Genomic DNA, 16,395 nt, shown 5'->3' with positions numbered 1-16,395 from the left:
TAACTTCCATCTTAGTAATAGCAAGAATGTTACGCTGTGTGATGTTTTGTGTGTAATGTGCCTTTAAACCAATGGGCAGTCCCCATGATGAATTTTAAAATGCAGGCTAACAAAATAATATGTATTTTTAACCCATTACTGACCAGTAAAACAGTAATCAGTCGTCTGTCTACTCGTTGAGGGGCTTGAACACAGTTGAAAATTGATAATATTAGAGTCTAAAAATATCTAAATGCCGGTTCATGACCAACACTTCAGAATGTATCCATTTTGCAGGGCTTCCTCGTAACTAATTGTACTGCATGATTCAAATGTCATGGCTGCTTTGCTCTGAAATCAAACTCATGACCTTCTGGTCTTCTGATTTTCTTACGTAATCACAGAAGCACCAGTGGGCAAGACTTTTTTAATCGTGTCCTTTTTCCGGCATTTTAACATCTGTATCAGAAATATCCTCTTAATTACTGATTAATCTGTGCAGAACATCCGCCCTCACCCTAGATGTCCTATGTAACCAATGTAAAGTTTTCTTTTTTTCTTCTTCTTTTGCCTTTGTTGAATCAATCTCATTGTTATTGTTGTTGCCATGGTGAGCATCTTGCAAGGTCTCTGCTGTCCACATCAGATTAACAAAACAAAAAGCTTGAAAGCTGATGAGTACAGTCAAAACCAATGTTCAGAAGTGTGTTGCGATCATAATTGTAATTCATGTCAAAAATATGGTTGGTAAAGAAAAAAAAGCGAACAAAAAAACCCCACACTTCACAGAGAAGCCATGACAGTGTTTGGACAGAGCCGTGTCATCTTTTTTTGACCTAATGAATACTGATTTTGTCCTGTATCTGCTGAAGGTGTACAATGTGAAATGTTTTGCTAACGTATTAACCATAAAAATTTAACAAAGTGATCATTTGTCCAGGTTGTGTGTCTTTCAGCTTGTTTTTAGCCTTATTCTGCCCCCTTAGAGGCAATCACATAATGCAGTTTTAAAGAAGGTTTGTGCAAGAAAAAGAAGAAAAAAAAGAAATTCACCTGGAAGCCAAGCAGAATGCAGAGGTACCATGGTGGCCTGTCATTGAGGGAGTAAACCAAATCAACACCTTTGTCCACAGTCTCCTCCAGGGCCTCTGTGTGTGGTTCCCCAATGTCAACTGTCAGCTGTGGCTGTTCATCACTGTCTTTTCCCTTGAAAATACACAGAGCAAAGGCAAACAAATCAACAATCCATCAACGGCATTCATCTAAGAAACATCAGATAAAAAACAATATTTTCTTATGTTTTCTCGTTTAATTCCACCCTGGATACTTGGAAAACCAGCTCCCTGATCAAACTTTTCTGACAGCACAAACATACCTCACACCAGTCACTGTTCTGTTAACATAACAGAGACACGTGCAGAGCCAAAGGTTCTTTAATGGTTTTGTTTTTGCTTTGTCTTTGGGATAGAAGCCTAATCTTCACTGTAATCTATAGCTGTTGGTTTAGTTAAATCAAATGTAAGACATAAATAATGAGTGTACGCAATGCAATTAATGTGAGTAATGGCTTTTGGAACATCTATGTGGGCGATAGTGGAAGGTACGTGGGGTGAATAGCATACCTTACCAAATTCTATCAAGATGCTGCTGATGTAGGTGCACAGAGATGAACTGCCCTAATGGTCCGCCCTCACAACATTTTAATTTACCTTTTACAGATTATTTCATGTTTTTTGAGAAAATCTAATTTATTTTTTACATTAGAAAAATTGTGTTGTGCCATATGGCATAACATACAGTTTAAGACTAAATTCTGTCACTTTTAGAAATCATGTGTTAAATTAAGATTGGATACTTTGACAGCGAGGCAGTGAGTTTTCTAGGTTGGGGTAAAACATGTTTAGTGTGGTTGTACTTGCAGCTACACAGCTAACTCTTTGTTGTTGAGTTGAAATATGAGAGCCATAGTGCCTAGCACCTGCTAAAAGTGGTTACATGCAGATGAAATCCGGCATTTCTGCTTTGCATTTGTTACATTACATGTTAATGAATGCAATGCATCCGTGCAGGTATGTGTGTGTGTGTCATATTGTTCTCCGGGGGGAAAGGCAATAATTGAGGAGACTTCAGTTCAGAGTTCAGGGCATATTAAATATGCATGAAAATGTAGACATTTCCATTCATTTGAATTAATTCAGTATACAGTATAGCATGGGGATATTTAGTTTGCTGGCAGTGTTCCATGTCACATGTAACACAACATGCAAACAGACTCATGAGAAACAGCTGCCAACACTTTTTTGTAGGTGATCACAGAAACTATTTATAAAAATTTAACATTACCAGTGAAAACTGGCACAGTCTATATGTTGCTTTCAACAAATTAATCCGGGGAATGGGATTTACTAGCATACATTTTGGTTTTTTTTTTCTTCCTTGCCTTTGCTGGTGCGTTGTTGGGTTTCTTAGTGCATTACAGTCACCTGTCAAGTGTTTCAATAATGGGAAACCACTGCCAGGTATATATATTACACCACCCACATGTACATACATAGCAGTCAAAAACTCCACAGAGTACCCTGAAATAATTGGCTGATATCCAGTAATAGGTCCTGCACCTGGGGAAACGTGTGAAATGTAAGAGGTTGTAGAGCTGGCTTTATTTTTGTTGCACAAGCTTTTATCTTATCAGTCCAATTTCCTGTGATGGATACACTTTGCTGACTTGTTCGTTCAACAAAACAGCCTCAATTTTGTGTGTGCACACTGCACCGACACTAATCTGAAACCTGAAAATAATTGTTGTGTTTTCTTAATATTTGAATGAGCCCTTTATATCTACATAAGCAGAGTGGGTCTTCTTCCATGGAGCCCGCCATGTTTTTTCAACACACCAGAAAAAAACACTGGTTCCAAGAGAGGGCCTTTTGCAGTTTTTCCCCCAAGTTTCGCGGCCACCAATGTTTCTTCTACATGTTTTGAAAGGAAGGGGGAGGGTATTCAGTTCATTGCAATCTGCAAACTCACTGCAAACTGACAATCCTGCTGCACTTTTAATGGATTTAACTGTTTACACCATATCTTACTCACTTCCCTGGTATTGAATGATGGATGAATGCAAAAATTCATCTTTGTTAAGCTTTGACCAAGCATATGACAGTCAACAGAAACATATGAATTGTGTTTGGAATGAAAAAATAATTCTAGCATGTGCCATTTCACTGATTGGTACGATAATACACTATCACTATCTGCTCATTGCAACATCGCTCTCACAGACTATTTTTTCTTCTTCTTTTTTTTTGGGGTGGATGGATTTTAATAAATTTAAAATGAAACAGATTAAAAAACTCCATAATCAAATTACAATTTCTTAAATCTCATAAAGCGGCTCACAGTTATATGAAAAGTAAACCTTCAACATTGCATTCCCTTCAACCCATTCCCTTTTGTGTAGCCGTCCGGACCTGTTTGCCATTATTTGTGTCTTTGACCGCTGTTCAAATGTCTGGAATATGATGCTGACAGCGCCAGAGGTTATGTTCCTTTTGGGATGACATAAACGAATATGGTAGTAACAAGATATTTTACATCAAAGTGTGGATAGAATAACATACTTTATGTTTGCTCCCTCAACATTCATGTTGTCAAAGGCAAAGTCATTAACCTTTGCTAGACTCACCTCAATTTAAACTTACAAAAATGCCAAAAGAATGGTGAGACTGGAGATCTTATTTGTATTTCTTCTACATCCTTAAATGGGTTTAATTCCTGGAAAGATGCATTTGTCTTTGCTATGTAAATATTTTTGATGAGATCAAGCACAAGGCACATCATAGAAGAGAAATGGACATTAAGTGTGGTTTTCTGTTGTGAAGAGGTTTGTTGGAATGTATGAGTTGTTAAGTTACACTGGCTTTTTTTTTTCTCCAAGCTTCCAAAAATAGAAAGGGCCAGTCAGGTGGTTTAGTATGGACAGTAATAAATCTTGATGCTAGTGTCAAATTAGTTTTTCATGATACAAACATAAAAGCAACATTTAAAAACTCATGCAGATTTATAAATAAAATGTGGTTGATAAGCATGTCCATCTATCATGAAGTGGTCAGGATGAGGATACAGTCACTCTTTGATGTGACAAGAAAAATATGCAGTCAGTGAAGATGCTAAAATTTAACTGCCAAAAAGAAAGATGTCCAAGTTTTCCAATAGCACCTAAACACAACATAGACTCTCAAAACTCCACACGAAAAAATGTAACCAAGTCCACAAATCTAAACCTCCAAAATACAAATTATAAAACATTTTGTTTATGTATAAACAAAGACCACTGTGTCACTAATATTGAAAGTTAATTCTCCCCATAGACTAAAGACCATATTTGGTTGTAGGTGAAAGTTGTATCCCTGTGATGAACAGGTAGCTGTCCTATCCAGGGTTTCAGACGATTTTTTTTGGCATCCTTTGGGAAAAAGCGATCGCTCATGATGACGGATATACTGTAAGTATGACTGTACTAAAGACTATTAAGACAGAGTGTTCCTTAAGGGCCACTTGATATGTTAGACCAGGGGCTGTCTTCAAATGCAAAGAGGTCAAATCTTTCTTAAAACAGGCCACATGGGACAGATCACTTTCCTGTGGGTTTGTCCAAACACTTCTGAGGATATGTCTGTTTGAAGTGTGACTGATGTGGTAGTTACATGTGTTTATACACTGTAAAATCAAAGTGTAACACATGCAACAAAATATTTTGTAGCGCAAACTTTTTAAAATCTGTTTAAAGGATTATACAGGATTATATTTTCTTTATTATATATGTGGATGCTCTGTAATATGGGATGTCTCATGTGACCCATGAGTTATCTTCAGATGCAAAGAGGTCAGTTCCCTCTTAACACAGTCCACATGGGATAGATCATTTTCAAAAGGGTTTGAACAACTCTCTTGAGGAAGTATCCGTGTGTTTGAAGTGTAAGCGAGTAAGTATAGGACACCCACGTTTTAATTGTAAAAGAGGTATTCAGGGAGGTGTTTTGAGGGTGGAAGAGATGGAGGGTTTAGTAGTGACATGTGAGCTGACATTAGAAGGAAAGGGTGTGGCAAATACAGCTGGAAAATTGTAAAAAGAAAGAGAAGAATAGATTAACAAAGAAATTGTTCTAGAAACTATAAAACATGCAGTAGTTCATATTGTTTTCTTCAAAATCACAATGAGAAAAAAACTAAGGGGCTTTACAAAGTGAAAGAATTAAAAAAATATTTTTTTTAAAAAGGTGTCTTTACATGGATAACAGTGCTCATAAAAAAGCCCATATTAAACAAGAAGCCTCTGTGTTACAAAGCCTGCAGTAAGGTTAAACAAATATGGGATGTATATATTTTGGAACTGGATGAAAAGGACAAAGACATGTCATGTCAGGGCTTTGATTTTTTTTACAGAAAACCTGTAATGTAATACTGTAAAATAGCATGAGATTCCTAAAATTTGAACTTCTTCCCTTTTTGCCGGTCAGGGACCCCTGACAACACCCCCGTTACACCCTCAATCTGAACCCTGGTTTTATAACTGCGTAAAGAACCTGGATGGTTATGTTTCACTTCACTGTGTGCACTGTACTTTTTTTATTTCTCAGCTTTTTGTAGCCCCTGACCTTAGGGTTACAATGCAGCTGGATTTGCTGAGCAAATTTGCAGAACATTATGGTTAAAGAGCATAAGAAACAGAATAAGCCTTCCAAGCCTCCTTCAAAACTGACATTGGTGGTTGATGCCTCTCTTTATCTGGCTCTTCACATAGTGTATTATGACTATTGCACCACCTTACTCTATGGATGTCAAACATACATACTAAAGCCAATACGCAAGATAACATCAAGACTCCAGCTTGAGTCAGACTCTAATTTTGGGATATTTCACACCAAAGAGCTACATCTAAGGACGTGCCACATGTTGCAGTAATCAATGTGAAACCTGCTGTGACTCAGAGGGTGAGTCTGGCATTCAGTCAGGACTTCAAACAAAAGAAAATACCTTGTTGTGCACATCTCATTATAGCATCTGTCCTACACAAGAGTCACGTGACAAAGGGTGACCGTGCAAATACGGTCCCATCTGCACCACATTTCCTCTGTGTCTTTGATTTATTCTCACATTGCAAAGCTCTCAGCAGGTAGTGCTCGCTTCAGTGATTACACAGCCGCTTGCTTCCATCTAGTGGTTATCTACCTGCACTCCAGTACTCCTGTAACCAGAGGACAGGAGGCAGTGGAAGTAGTGGAAGTACTGTTTCATGGGTTTGCTCATCCAGATACAAAATCTAGCCATGTTGTTTTGGTTTTATTTGCCCAGATTTCAAGGTTCACTGTTTTCAGTGGAGCAACATTCTAACAAACATAGTCCCTAAAGACTAGAGGGTGTTCACTGAAATTATTGATTTTAAAATGTTCTTTCATAACACATCCCATGGTCTGCAGGGATAAAAGACATATTGTGTGAAAGTTCTGCATACACACTTTCAACTGGTCTTCTCAGTTGTCCCCACATGATATTTATTAATGAAGTTGCTTGACTACAATACATACATCCACCGATAAATACACACACTCCAGAAGTACAATAGATCTTATTTAATAAGGTAATTGTTTATCTACTGCAAAGGAAATACAGTAATCACTACAGCTGTCAAATAAACAAAATAATAATAATATAACATTTTAAAACAAGGTTAACAAGGGTAAAAACAAGCAAAAGGAATCAGGGGGTTCAAAGGAAGGCTAGAGTAAAAAAGTTTGTTTTAAAAGACTTAAGCTATAGACTTCACCCTCATAATATTTTCTGGAAGATTGTTCCAAACTCTGGGGGACCTGATGGGAAACACTCACCTTTGTTTTTGTAGCCATGGTTTAGGAACCACCAGAAGAGCAGCATTTAAGGACCTCAGGGACGGTGATGCCACAGGGGGAGTAAAGGTCAGAAAAATAGCTTGGCGCCAAACCATACTGGGCTTTACAAGTGATAAGTTATGTTTTCCAATCAACTCAGCCAGTGCAAAGATGAATCAGTGTGATGTGCTCTTGTTTTCTGGTATCCTTCACAGCTAAGATAAGGCAAAACTGTATTAAAATATCAAAGACAATGGTAGTGCCTATCGTTTGACATCAAAACAGTGGTGGTTCGGTGGCTGGTGAATGGGTATAACATATCAAAGGAGACTTAGTGTGGCCATATCACCACACATAACAACACAGCTAACATTAGCCAGCATTACCTGAGCCTCAGAAGACACTGTTGTCAGCTGTTTGCCAGCCCCTGAACCACCAGTCTTTAATATTTTAATACAGCTTCATCTTGTCTTACCTGCAGGTAACATGTTTTGGTCCAACTTCTTGTTGCTGATGAAATCATTGTAGACCCTGTTGCTGCCTCTGACGTTGCTGTTTATGTTGAGAAGCTATAGACGGATGACTCCTGCTAGGTATCGAAATTTGGTACTTTATTTATTTATTGATGCTTACTAGCCTCGAAGCAATTCAGTTGATGCCATAAAAGTTTCAAGGTTCGGTACCCAGCCCTACTAGCACACAAGCATTAGACCGAAAGCATCAGCTTGGTCTGATGTCCTCCGCTGCCCTAGATTAGCTATAAACGCCCCCAAACCAGCCTTCCCTGATGCTTTTTACTGGCACAGCACCAGTGTTAGACCAAAAGCCTCTTGTCTGACTAATACTAATTACTGTTAAGGCTAATCAAAACCCAATAAATAGTCCAGAAACTACTGGTAGGCTGAGGGCCAAAAGAAACACTGCTAACTTTGCACCTGAGGCCAGCACAACTTCTTCTGGGGGGACTCTATAACCAAGCATGTAAGAATGGCAAAGACCAAAAATCTGTGGATAACACACTAAAAGAGATGTTGCCAACTATCCTCTCACACACCCAAGTGGTATGAACACATTATCCACACTGAACACATCTTCGGTTCAACAACAGTAAACTTGCTCTGAGACTCTGAAAAAAGGTTTTTTCTTGCTACTGGAAAAACTGAACGACTGGTCCTCTGAAATGATGCCAACGCGGAAGTAACTTAAAACTGCATTCTATCAAAAGGCCACCAGGGGGCGACCGTTTTGATGTCAAAAGGACTTCCGTCTCTATACAAGTCAATGGAGAATTCACCAACTTCTCACTTGATTTCTAACTTCAGTAAACATTTTCAAAATGTGTTTATGGTCTCAATCGCTGGTTTAAAGCCTTCTTCAATGCAGTATGATGTTCATTTGGGACATTTTGGCCTCCCTGATTTTATATTTGACGATAAAGCAGGGTATGCATTAGGGCGTGGCTATGTCGTGATTGACAGGTTGATTGGTTCAAAGGTTCAGGAGGGCGCCTCTTGCCCCTCCTGATGCCCATATAAGTAGAATCCGTGTTTTTATTTTTCCTGGCAGGCACCGGAAATTTTCAAGATGGCGCTGCCCAGATCCGAAACTGTTGGCTTCCAAGCAGCAGTCCACAAACCAATAGGTGGCGTCACGGATGTTACGTCCATTTCTTATATACAGTCTATGTTCTCAACAGGTACACATTTCTGGACCAATACAAACTTTTGGGAAAGGTATTGAATCTTTTAGCAGACGCCTTGGCCTGAAGTTTATCTACAATTGAAGTATCTTCTGGATATGGGTTAGGGTTAGGGTTAGGATTAGGGTTAGGGTTAAGGACCAATTTAAACCTGATGGAGTTCATCCAAACATCATTAATTAGATCCAGACTCCTTAGCAGCAATCTACATCATGGTCTTTGGATGCTAAACCTAAACAAGAATGTGTGGATAAGTGCTTCCTCACCATGCTCACCAATCAAGGAATTAGTTAACACTGTCAGGCTGAAGTTCTGTCAAATTGATGAACTATTAAAACAGCAAGAACCATATTCATCACCACTCAGGTATCCACCGGAGATGAGACGGACCCCATGGCACTTCATTGGCATAGTCAAACACAGCATAGAAATCACAGAACATCTGGCACACTGATAGAGGCTTGTCCTCAAAACGATCATTAAGATAGATTAATCCCGAATGGAGATATAAACATTCATATTAATAAAAAAATAAGTTACTGAATAGATTTGAACTCACCCAACATTTAAATGAAAGCACTCATCAGAAAATTAACTTGTATTACATTAACTGAGCTTTACCAGACTGTCACCAAATGTGACCATTGCATCGTTGTCTCTGTGCTTATAGCATTTTAAGCAGGCTTTCAACAGTGTTTCAAATCATGTCCTAAAAACTATAAATGCATCTCTTCAAACAGGCATCCTCCCAGATGCCTTCAACAGAAGTGTTGTAATACCCTTTCTAAAGAAACCCAACTTAGACTGTAATACACTGATAAGCTGATAATCCAATTTTCCTTTCGTAACAAACTTAGTAAGAAACTTGAAAGTGTAAATAAACTAATTTATTTCAGTGAAGTTTAAGAACATATCACATGACTGAAACTGCTTTTACTAAAATAAACAGTGTCTTCAGATTAAACTCTGATGAAAATAAAATCTCAATTCTTATCTTGTAGGTCATAGGTCTACTATGTGCAGCGTTTGATACGGTTGACCACGATATTCTAATCAATCATCTTGAAAAATAGCTTGGTCTGTCTGACTGAGAAATGCTATTTCATAATCTGGGAAAATTAAATCTAAGGTTACAAGTCTTGGTGGTATCCTAGATTCAGGTCTAAGCTTCCGGTCCCGCATTAACAAGGTGATGAAAACTAATTTTTCCAAAGAAACAAAGGTAAAGTGCAACCATAAATATAAAAGATGCTAAAAAAAAACAACTGGTTAATGTGTTCATTCAAAACCCTGCAGCTAGAACAAAGACGGAGCACATTAGTCCAGTTTTAGCTGCTCTGCACTTGCATTCTGTAACATTTAGAATTGACTTTTAGGTCGGCCTCCTCATGTACAAAGCCCTAATGGGCTCGGACCAAGCTACATTGCTAACTCCCTTGTTAACTCTTTGCCCTCAAGAACACTGCAATCATGTTTAGCTGGTGTATTGGAGGTTCTCAGCAAGAGCCGAAAGAAAATAAGGAACACAGCATTTGTCAACTATGCTTTACAACTATGGAACAGCTATGGAAGTCAGCTTACTAAATATTTTTAATAGAAGGCTAAAAACGTATCTATTAACTTTTAGCACTTTCAGCCTTTAACTAGCTATAACTTTCCTCATACAGCCATAAACCTTCAATGCATTGCTGCTTCTTTCAAAATGTTGTTTATTACTTGATTTTATGCATTCTATGTATTCTATTTTTTAACTCTATTTTTATTCATTATTGGTATTATTCAGTGGGTTATACCTTCCATCTTATGTTATGCATTCTATGTATTATATTTTCACTATTATTATTATTATTATTATTATCAAGAGAGGATTATTCTACATCTTATGTTACATTAATGTTTTTTGTTGTTTTTTAAAATAACTTTTTCATGTAAAACACTTGGTGCTTGTAATTTATGTGTTGTGAACCATTTTGAGCTCCATTTCATGTATGCAGTTTCTTTTTCTCCTCCTCCTTCTACTGCTTCTTCTTACTATACAAGGAGGGAAAGGAATGCCAGGGAAATGGCAGACTATAAATACCACCTACAGTTTAACCTGAGATGCCAACTTCATCCTTGAATAACAATGACCTGGATAATTGATCATCTTCACAGACTTTAGAAATGGGTACAATTTTTTGAGTAACAGAATTGTAGATGGTATGGTTAAGTGATCATCCACTGATAATAAGGGCTCTGACTCACAAGAGACAGTGTCAAAAGCTGTACTAAAAATACTGGCAGAGGCTGAATTAAAATATCTAAACCGTAACTGTGTACATACTGGAAACTGGAGCAAGTAAAAGTACCTTCCTGTAAGATAAAGTGCGGCATGAAGTGAAGAACGAGCACAGTAAAATATTAATACGATAGAGTGTGGTCCAGTAAGTGTGGTTAATCATCACTGAAGCTGGACAGCGTGATTATTTTGTGCTCAGCATCATGTGCTGAGATGTGTGTCTTCCACGTCACAGCTGTGATGATACGGATTGATGAGTTGGGCGTGGAAAGACCGATTGCTCTGCTGGCTACATGGATGTTCTTCAAGTGGCTCCTTGAGACAGTAACCGAAGCTCACTGTGTGCTCCCGGATGACTGATCTGTTCTTTTTTTTCTGAGGTAAATGTTCAGTCTGATGCTGAGATATTTTAATGTCTAAACCATCTCAACACTCATTTTCTTACATACGGTGGGCGGGCACCACTACAAATTTATTATGCATTAGGCAGATGGGCAGATGGCCAGCAGCAGCTCTGAGAAATGTACTGTTTGTCCAGAGTTTCCCCTCCAACAACCAGATTCACACAAAAACACTCACAAAACTTGTCAGCCCAGCAGCTAACCTGACACTGAGGTCAAGCTTACCAAGGCACCAATAAAGCCAACAGCACATATATCAGTATTGAATTGAACCATTCAAAATTGCCAATGTGTACCATTTTCTACATTTGTTGGGTTTTTTTTACAGTATGGCTTCTTCTGTGTCTACTGGACTCCCAGTAACCTGCTTTTCCTGCTTTGCGTCTCTTCTAAATTGTGATGTACATAGCTACAATATAAGGCATGATAATCATTTTTATCCTCAAAAATGTTACACAGTTTTTACTGACAATCTTGAATTGAATTTCATTGATAACCTCAACTCTAAGGGAACTAATGGCGCTTTTCCACTGCACAGTTCCAGCTTGCCTCGGTTCTTTTTGCGTTTCCACTAAAGAAAGTACCTGGTACCTGGTACTTTTTTTGTACCTGCCCCGGATGAGGTTCAAAGCGAGCCAAGCCGGTATTAAAATGTGACGTCGACACACTGCTGGCCGCTGATTGGTCAGAAGAGTTGTCGCTGGAAGAGTCATGAGCCGTCTGGCATTTTTAAATACCGGCAGCAGCGTTACAACCATAGTTACAGCTATACGGCTCAATTTTCTTGCTTTGTGTGAGACACATACAGCAGCAAGTACACCACTGACTCAATGTCCTCCATTGTTTATGTGTTTTTTGTCGCGTATAAAACGAAGTCACGGCAGTTTCGCAGAGCCGTGCTATGACGACCCCGCCCACGTTGAGTAGATACTTTTTTGTAATGGAAAAGGTCTGTTCTGGAACCGTACCGAGGCGAGGCGACCCGAGTCGTGCTGGAACTGTGTAGTGGAAAAGTGTCATAAATTAACTGAACTGTTCATACTGTTAGTGCAGCATACTAGCAGACACTTGACTGAGTTTGTGCTCACTGATTTCCACACTCTCACATGAACATGCATGCACAAATATACATACTGCATTTGCCATATTTAACAGTGCTGGCTATTTTCTACTGCAAGACATATTTTCTATCCTCATTATTAATACTGCTGCTTATTTTCTACTTTTCTATTTTTAGGTGAGATATAAGTATATTAAGCATTATAACTGTTCTAAATGAATTGTTTAATTGTGTTTCTGTACCTTTGCTGTTGAGTTTACTTCCCTGCCTTTGTAAGCAGAATTACTGTATAGTAGTATTACTGCTATGACCACTTGCTCAGTTTTACAGATTTGCAATGACTAAAATACTAGAATGATCCTCAAACCTTATTATCAATATCAAAACAGCCACCAATGTGTTAAGGTTCAGATGTAGTGTACTGTGACAAGATTCCTCTGACCTGAAGATGCCAAAATCTAGAGAAAGGTAAAAAGAGATGTAAGCCAAGCAGATAAGTAGTTTTTGTTTCACATGAAGCCAGCCTTTGTTTGGAGTTTTGCATCTCTATCCTCTGTTGATACCTGAAACCCTAAATGGCCTGGCTCCTCCTGATTGCCCCTGGACTGCAAGCTACACTGACAAACAAAAGCTTACTTGTTTAAACAGCAAGAAAAAACCCCAAACTACATGTGTTCACCCATTTATAAATGTGACCATGGGAGCAAAAACACAATCTGTATCAGGTATGCTAGATATAAAAGTCTTGCTTCCATTTACACGCTTCTACATACATGTGAGGTATAGGATATGGGTCTCATCATCTAACAGACAGAATAGAAAAAGTACACTTTAATACGCTGTTGATTTATCAAATTATTCAATACAAGCATCTAAGAAAAAACGTGATTGCTTCACTTGCACAAATTGTTTGGTCTCACTGTCAAAGATACGTATCCTCATTTGCTTCCATTTTATTATGGCTTGAATCAGTTATCTATTAGCCAAAAGTAGGGACTGCTGGGATTGGTCACATGTTAAATGCATTTGATGTTTCTTGCTCTAAACACTGTTGAAAATCTTAAAAAGGCACTAAATATCATATTCAGCTGTTAAAATCCAATCTTCCATAGGATGAGAATATCTGCTAGTGTGATGATGTATCTTGGATTTGTTGAGTGGAACCATAACCTTACTTTTTTTGTTTTGTTTTTGAAACTCATAAACATCTTTCAGATATAGGCAGCTGCTATTGAGTAGGAAAAGGCTAAATGAAAACTTAATTTGGATGCCAAACTCAACAAGCTCAATTGATTCATTAAACAAATAAACAAACAAATATTTTGAATTTATTCTATGATGGAAGTTCAATGTTGGGCCTTTGTACCGGATAGTGTCAAGTAGTACACAATACATGGAACATATTTTGCATTTTGGCAATGACGTGTTCACACATCTGCTGTTGAGGCTGTTTGTTTTGTGTTCCTGTTTTTCTAAATTCTTCACTTCATTGCGATGGGGAGAAAAAAAGGGGAAACATCAACCCTGGAATCAGCTGTGTACACTTGCACTCCACATGCAGTAAGACCTTTCACCACACACACACATACATAAACCACAGGTTGCCACTTCAGTATCTTCTATTCAGTTCATGTTTCTTGGTTAAAGTTTTATCAAAGAGTATTTTCTTGTTTTAGCCTGGAGCTCTTTGATCTGTCTCAACTACATTCAAGACTGATATTAACCACATACTTTGAAACCATGCAATTGATTCCACTGGAATATCAGTAGACCACACTTTAGTCATTTCACATTCCTCAGTGGCTTACTTTTAGCTCTTACTGCTGTAATGCTGAAAGAAAATAGCACCGTGCTCTGCTGTGGGCAGCGGTAATTAATGCATTCAAAAATAATAATAAAAACAACTATATCAAAACTTTTCACATTTAGAAGATTCACATGTAGCTGTGTTTATTCCCTCATCGCACCCAGAGTTTGACAATTTCATTTTGCTGGTGACACAAACAAAAAATGAAAAATTAAGAAAAAATTAAGATGACACTTCACTTACCCCAAATGCGGGATTGTCGGTCCCCTGCTCCTTGAGTCCCAGCTCTATTTTCTCCTCCGTAGTTAGATGCATTCTTGTGAACACGACAAGTGTAGTTGCTTCTGAGGGGCGAAGTGGACTTCAGACAGAAACACACACTGTGGGAGTAAAACTCTGACTGCAGACTTAAAGGGGGCAACGTCAACTACCGCTTCACATCACCAGGGAAACTGAATATTACAGTGAAAAGGAGAGTGGCCAAGTTATTTTGTAATCTCCCCTTCAGCTGAAATGTCTCTGGTCTGCCACAAGCGAATGTAGGCTTTATTTACCCTGACTTACGGTCATGTGCCTGCTGTTGTGTGACGATGGACCCTATGAGAGAAGACAAGCACGTTTGTCACATGAATCTTTAATTTGTCATACTCATTAAGACTTTCTTATCCAATCGAATATTTGAAGTTGAATAATGGGGGTGCCTTTTGTGTGGAGTTTCAGGGAATCCGCCACTGGTGTCAATTTGATTGATCTTGACTGTTTCACCAATTTTTAAAACACAGTAGTTGTCACATTATCAGTTGTCACATTATCATACTTGACATTTAGAGACACGGCCATTAATCAGTTTATGCCAGATCATTTTTTTTAACTGACTATGACATCATGGTTTCTTTGCGAGGGGGCTAAAGGCAGCAGTAACACTGCATTCAGTTCATTCACGAGACTCTGGAACAGCTGTGTGTACATATGAGAATGTGCACCTCTATTAAAACGTAATGTAAAACTTTAACAGACTTTAACACATACGTACACATTATCACACGATCATTATAAAGATCATCAAATGCAACACTGAACATCAGGTAAAGTAAGTTCTTCAACCATACTTCACCCCCAGTTTGTGTACAAAAAAAAGTTAGTTTGTCAAAGAATTTTTGTCTCTTAAATACTGCTGAAGTAAAATGTACTCATATTGAACCTTTCTAAAACAGGAACAAGATGTACTCAAATGATTGACTTGATGAAGCAGTGATACGAATTATTAACAATTTACACACCAGGTGTAACAGCCCTTCCCATGGCTGGGTTGTTTGTCATGCTCTGTTGCCTGTTTTGCAAACACTGTGATTTACGGGCAGGTGACACTGGGAGAGTCATCTGCTTGTACCTGCCAATCTGGGCTGGGCTTCCAAGAAGACATAAAAGGACCGCCCTTCAGGGTGTCTGTCTTCCAAAACCGGGCCTACTACCGGGCCCTCAGACTTCTTCCTTTGTTTGGTTTGTTGCACCTGCCAACACACTTTACACCCAACACAGTTATAAACACCACAACAATGATTGTTATATTTTTTGTTCTGAATTGTGATTGGAAACCAGGAGGCAAACAGCAGTCTCCTGCAGCAAGTCCACGTTTTGCCAGGCATCTCTATTTAGCCGTCCACCCAACCTGCCACCTCCAGACATGGACATTTGGGCCTGATATAGATGTCATAGATGGCATCTGTTATTCAAACATGGTGCAGGCACGAAAGATACTTCCAACTAAAATACATTAGTATGAAAGTCATGCTCAGTGTATTGAAAAAAATGGAAAATTCATTTCCGTGTACACAAATCTATAGAATACATTTTGTGACAATTTCACAAACTGTCATGATACTCGGTTGTTCCAACATATTTTCACTCATACACACACTGCTAACACGACTGATGTATCATCTACTTACACCCCACTAGGTAGTAAATACATTTAATTGTTTGAACTAAAAACAAACGTTTTGACTGATATGTTTGTGTGTGGCCGCCTTTCTTGTTGCCAACCTTGAGCCAGGTGGTAACATATGAAAAATAAAAGAGCATATTTTCAGTAGATATTGCTTTATCTAATTTTCAATTTCATAGTCATTTGAAAAATATGATTACATGATCTCACTTTGATCATGTAATCATTTTGACTTGAAGGGGACGAAAAAAGGTTCTGGATATTGACCATTCAGTCTTTACTATCTTTGACATTTTTTCCACAGTTGAAACCTCATCTGACCCAAAAGCACTTATCCACCTA

The 16,395-nt window shown here is 38.3% G+C and overlaps 1 protein-coding gene across 1 annotated transcript in view; it reads right to left on the bottom strand.

Annotated features, from left to right (window-relative positions):
* si:dkey-106n21.1 (solute carrier family 23 member 1) overlaps positions 1-15,800 on the bottom strand; it is a 41,440-nt gene extending 25,640 nt beyond the window's left edge. The window contains exons 1-6 of the mRNA XM_062420800.1: positions 15,717-15,800; positions 15,499-15,619; positions 14,663-14,705; positions 14,352-14,469; positions 1,355-1,372; positions 1,033-1,185 (exon numbers count right to left, since the gene is read on the bottom strand). Coding sequence (XP_062276784.1) covers positions 1,033-1,185; positions 1,355-1,372; positions 14,352-14,469; positions 14,663-14,705; positions 15,499-15,619; positions 15,717-15,800 — 537 coding nt within the window. The remainder of the gene's footprint in view (positions 1-1,032; positions 1,186-1,354; positions 1,373-14,351; positions 14,470-14,662; positions 14,706-15,498; positions 15,620-15,716) is intronic.
* Between the last annotated feature and the right edge of the window lie 595 nt (positions 15,801-16,395).

The sequence above is a fragment of the Scomber scombrus genome, chromosome 6 (assembly GCF_963691925.1).
Source record: "Scomber scombrus chromosome 6, fScoSco1.1, whole genome shotgun sequence".
NCBI lineage: Eukaryota > Metazoa > Chordata > Actinopteri > Scombriformes > Scombridae > Scomber > Scomber scombrus.
The sequence above is the reverse complement of the archived record's forward strand: the minus strand, read 5'-3'. Positions and strand labels throughout refer to the sequence as shown.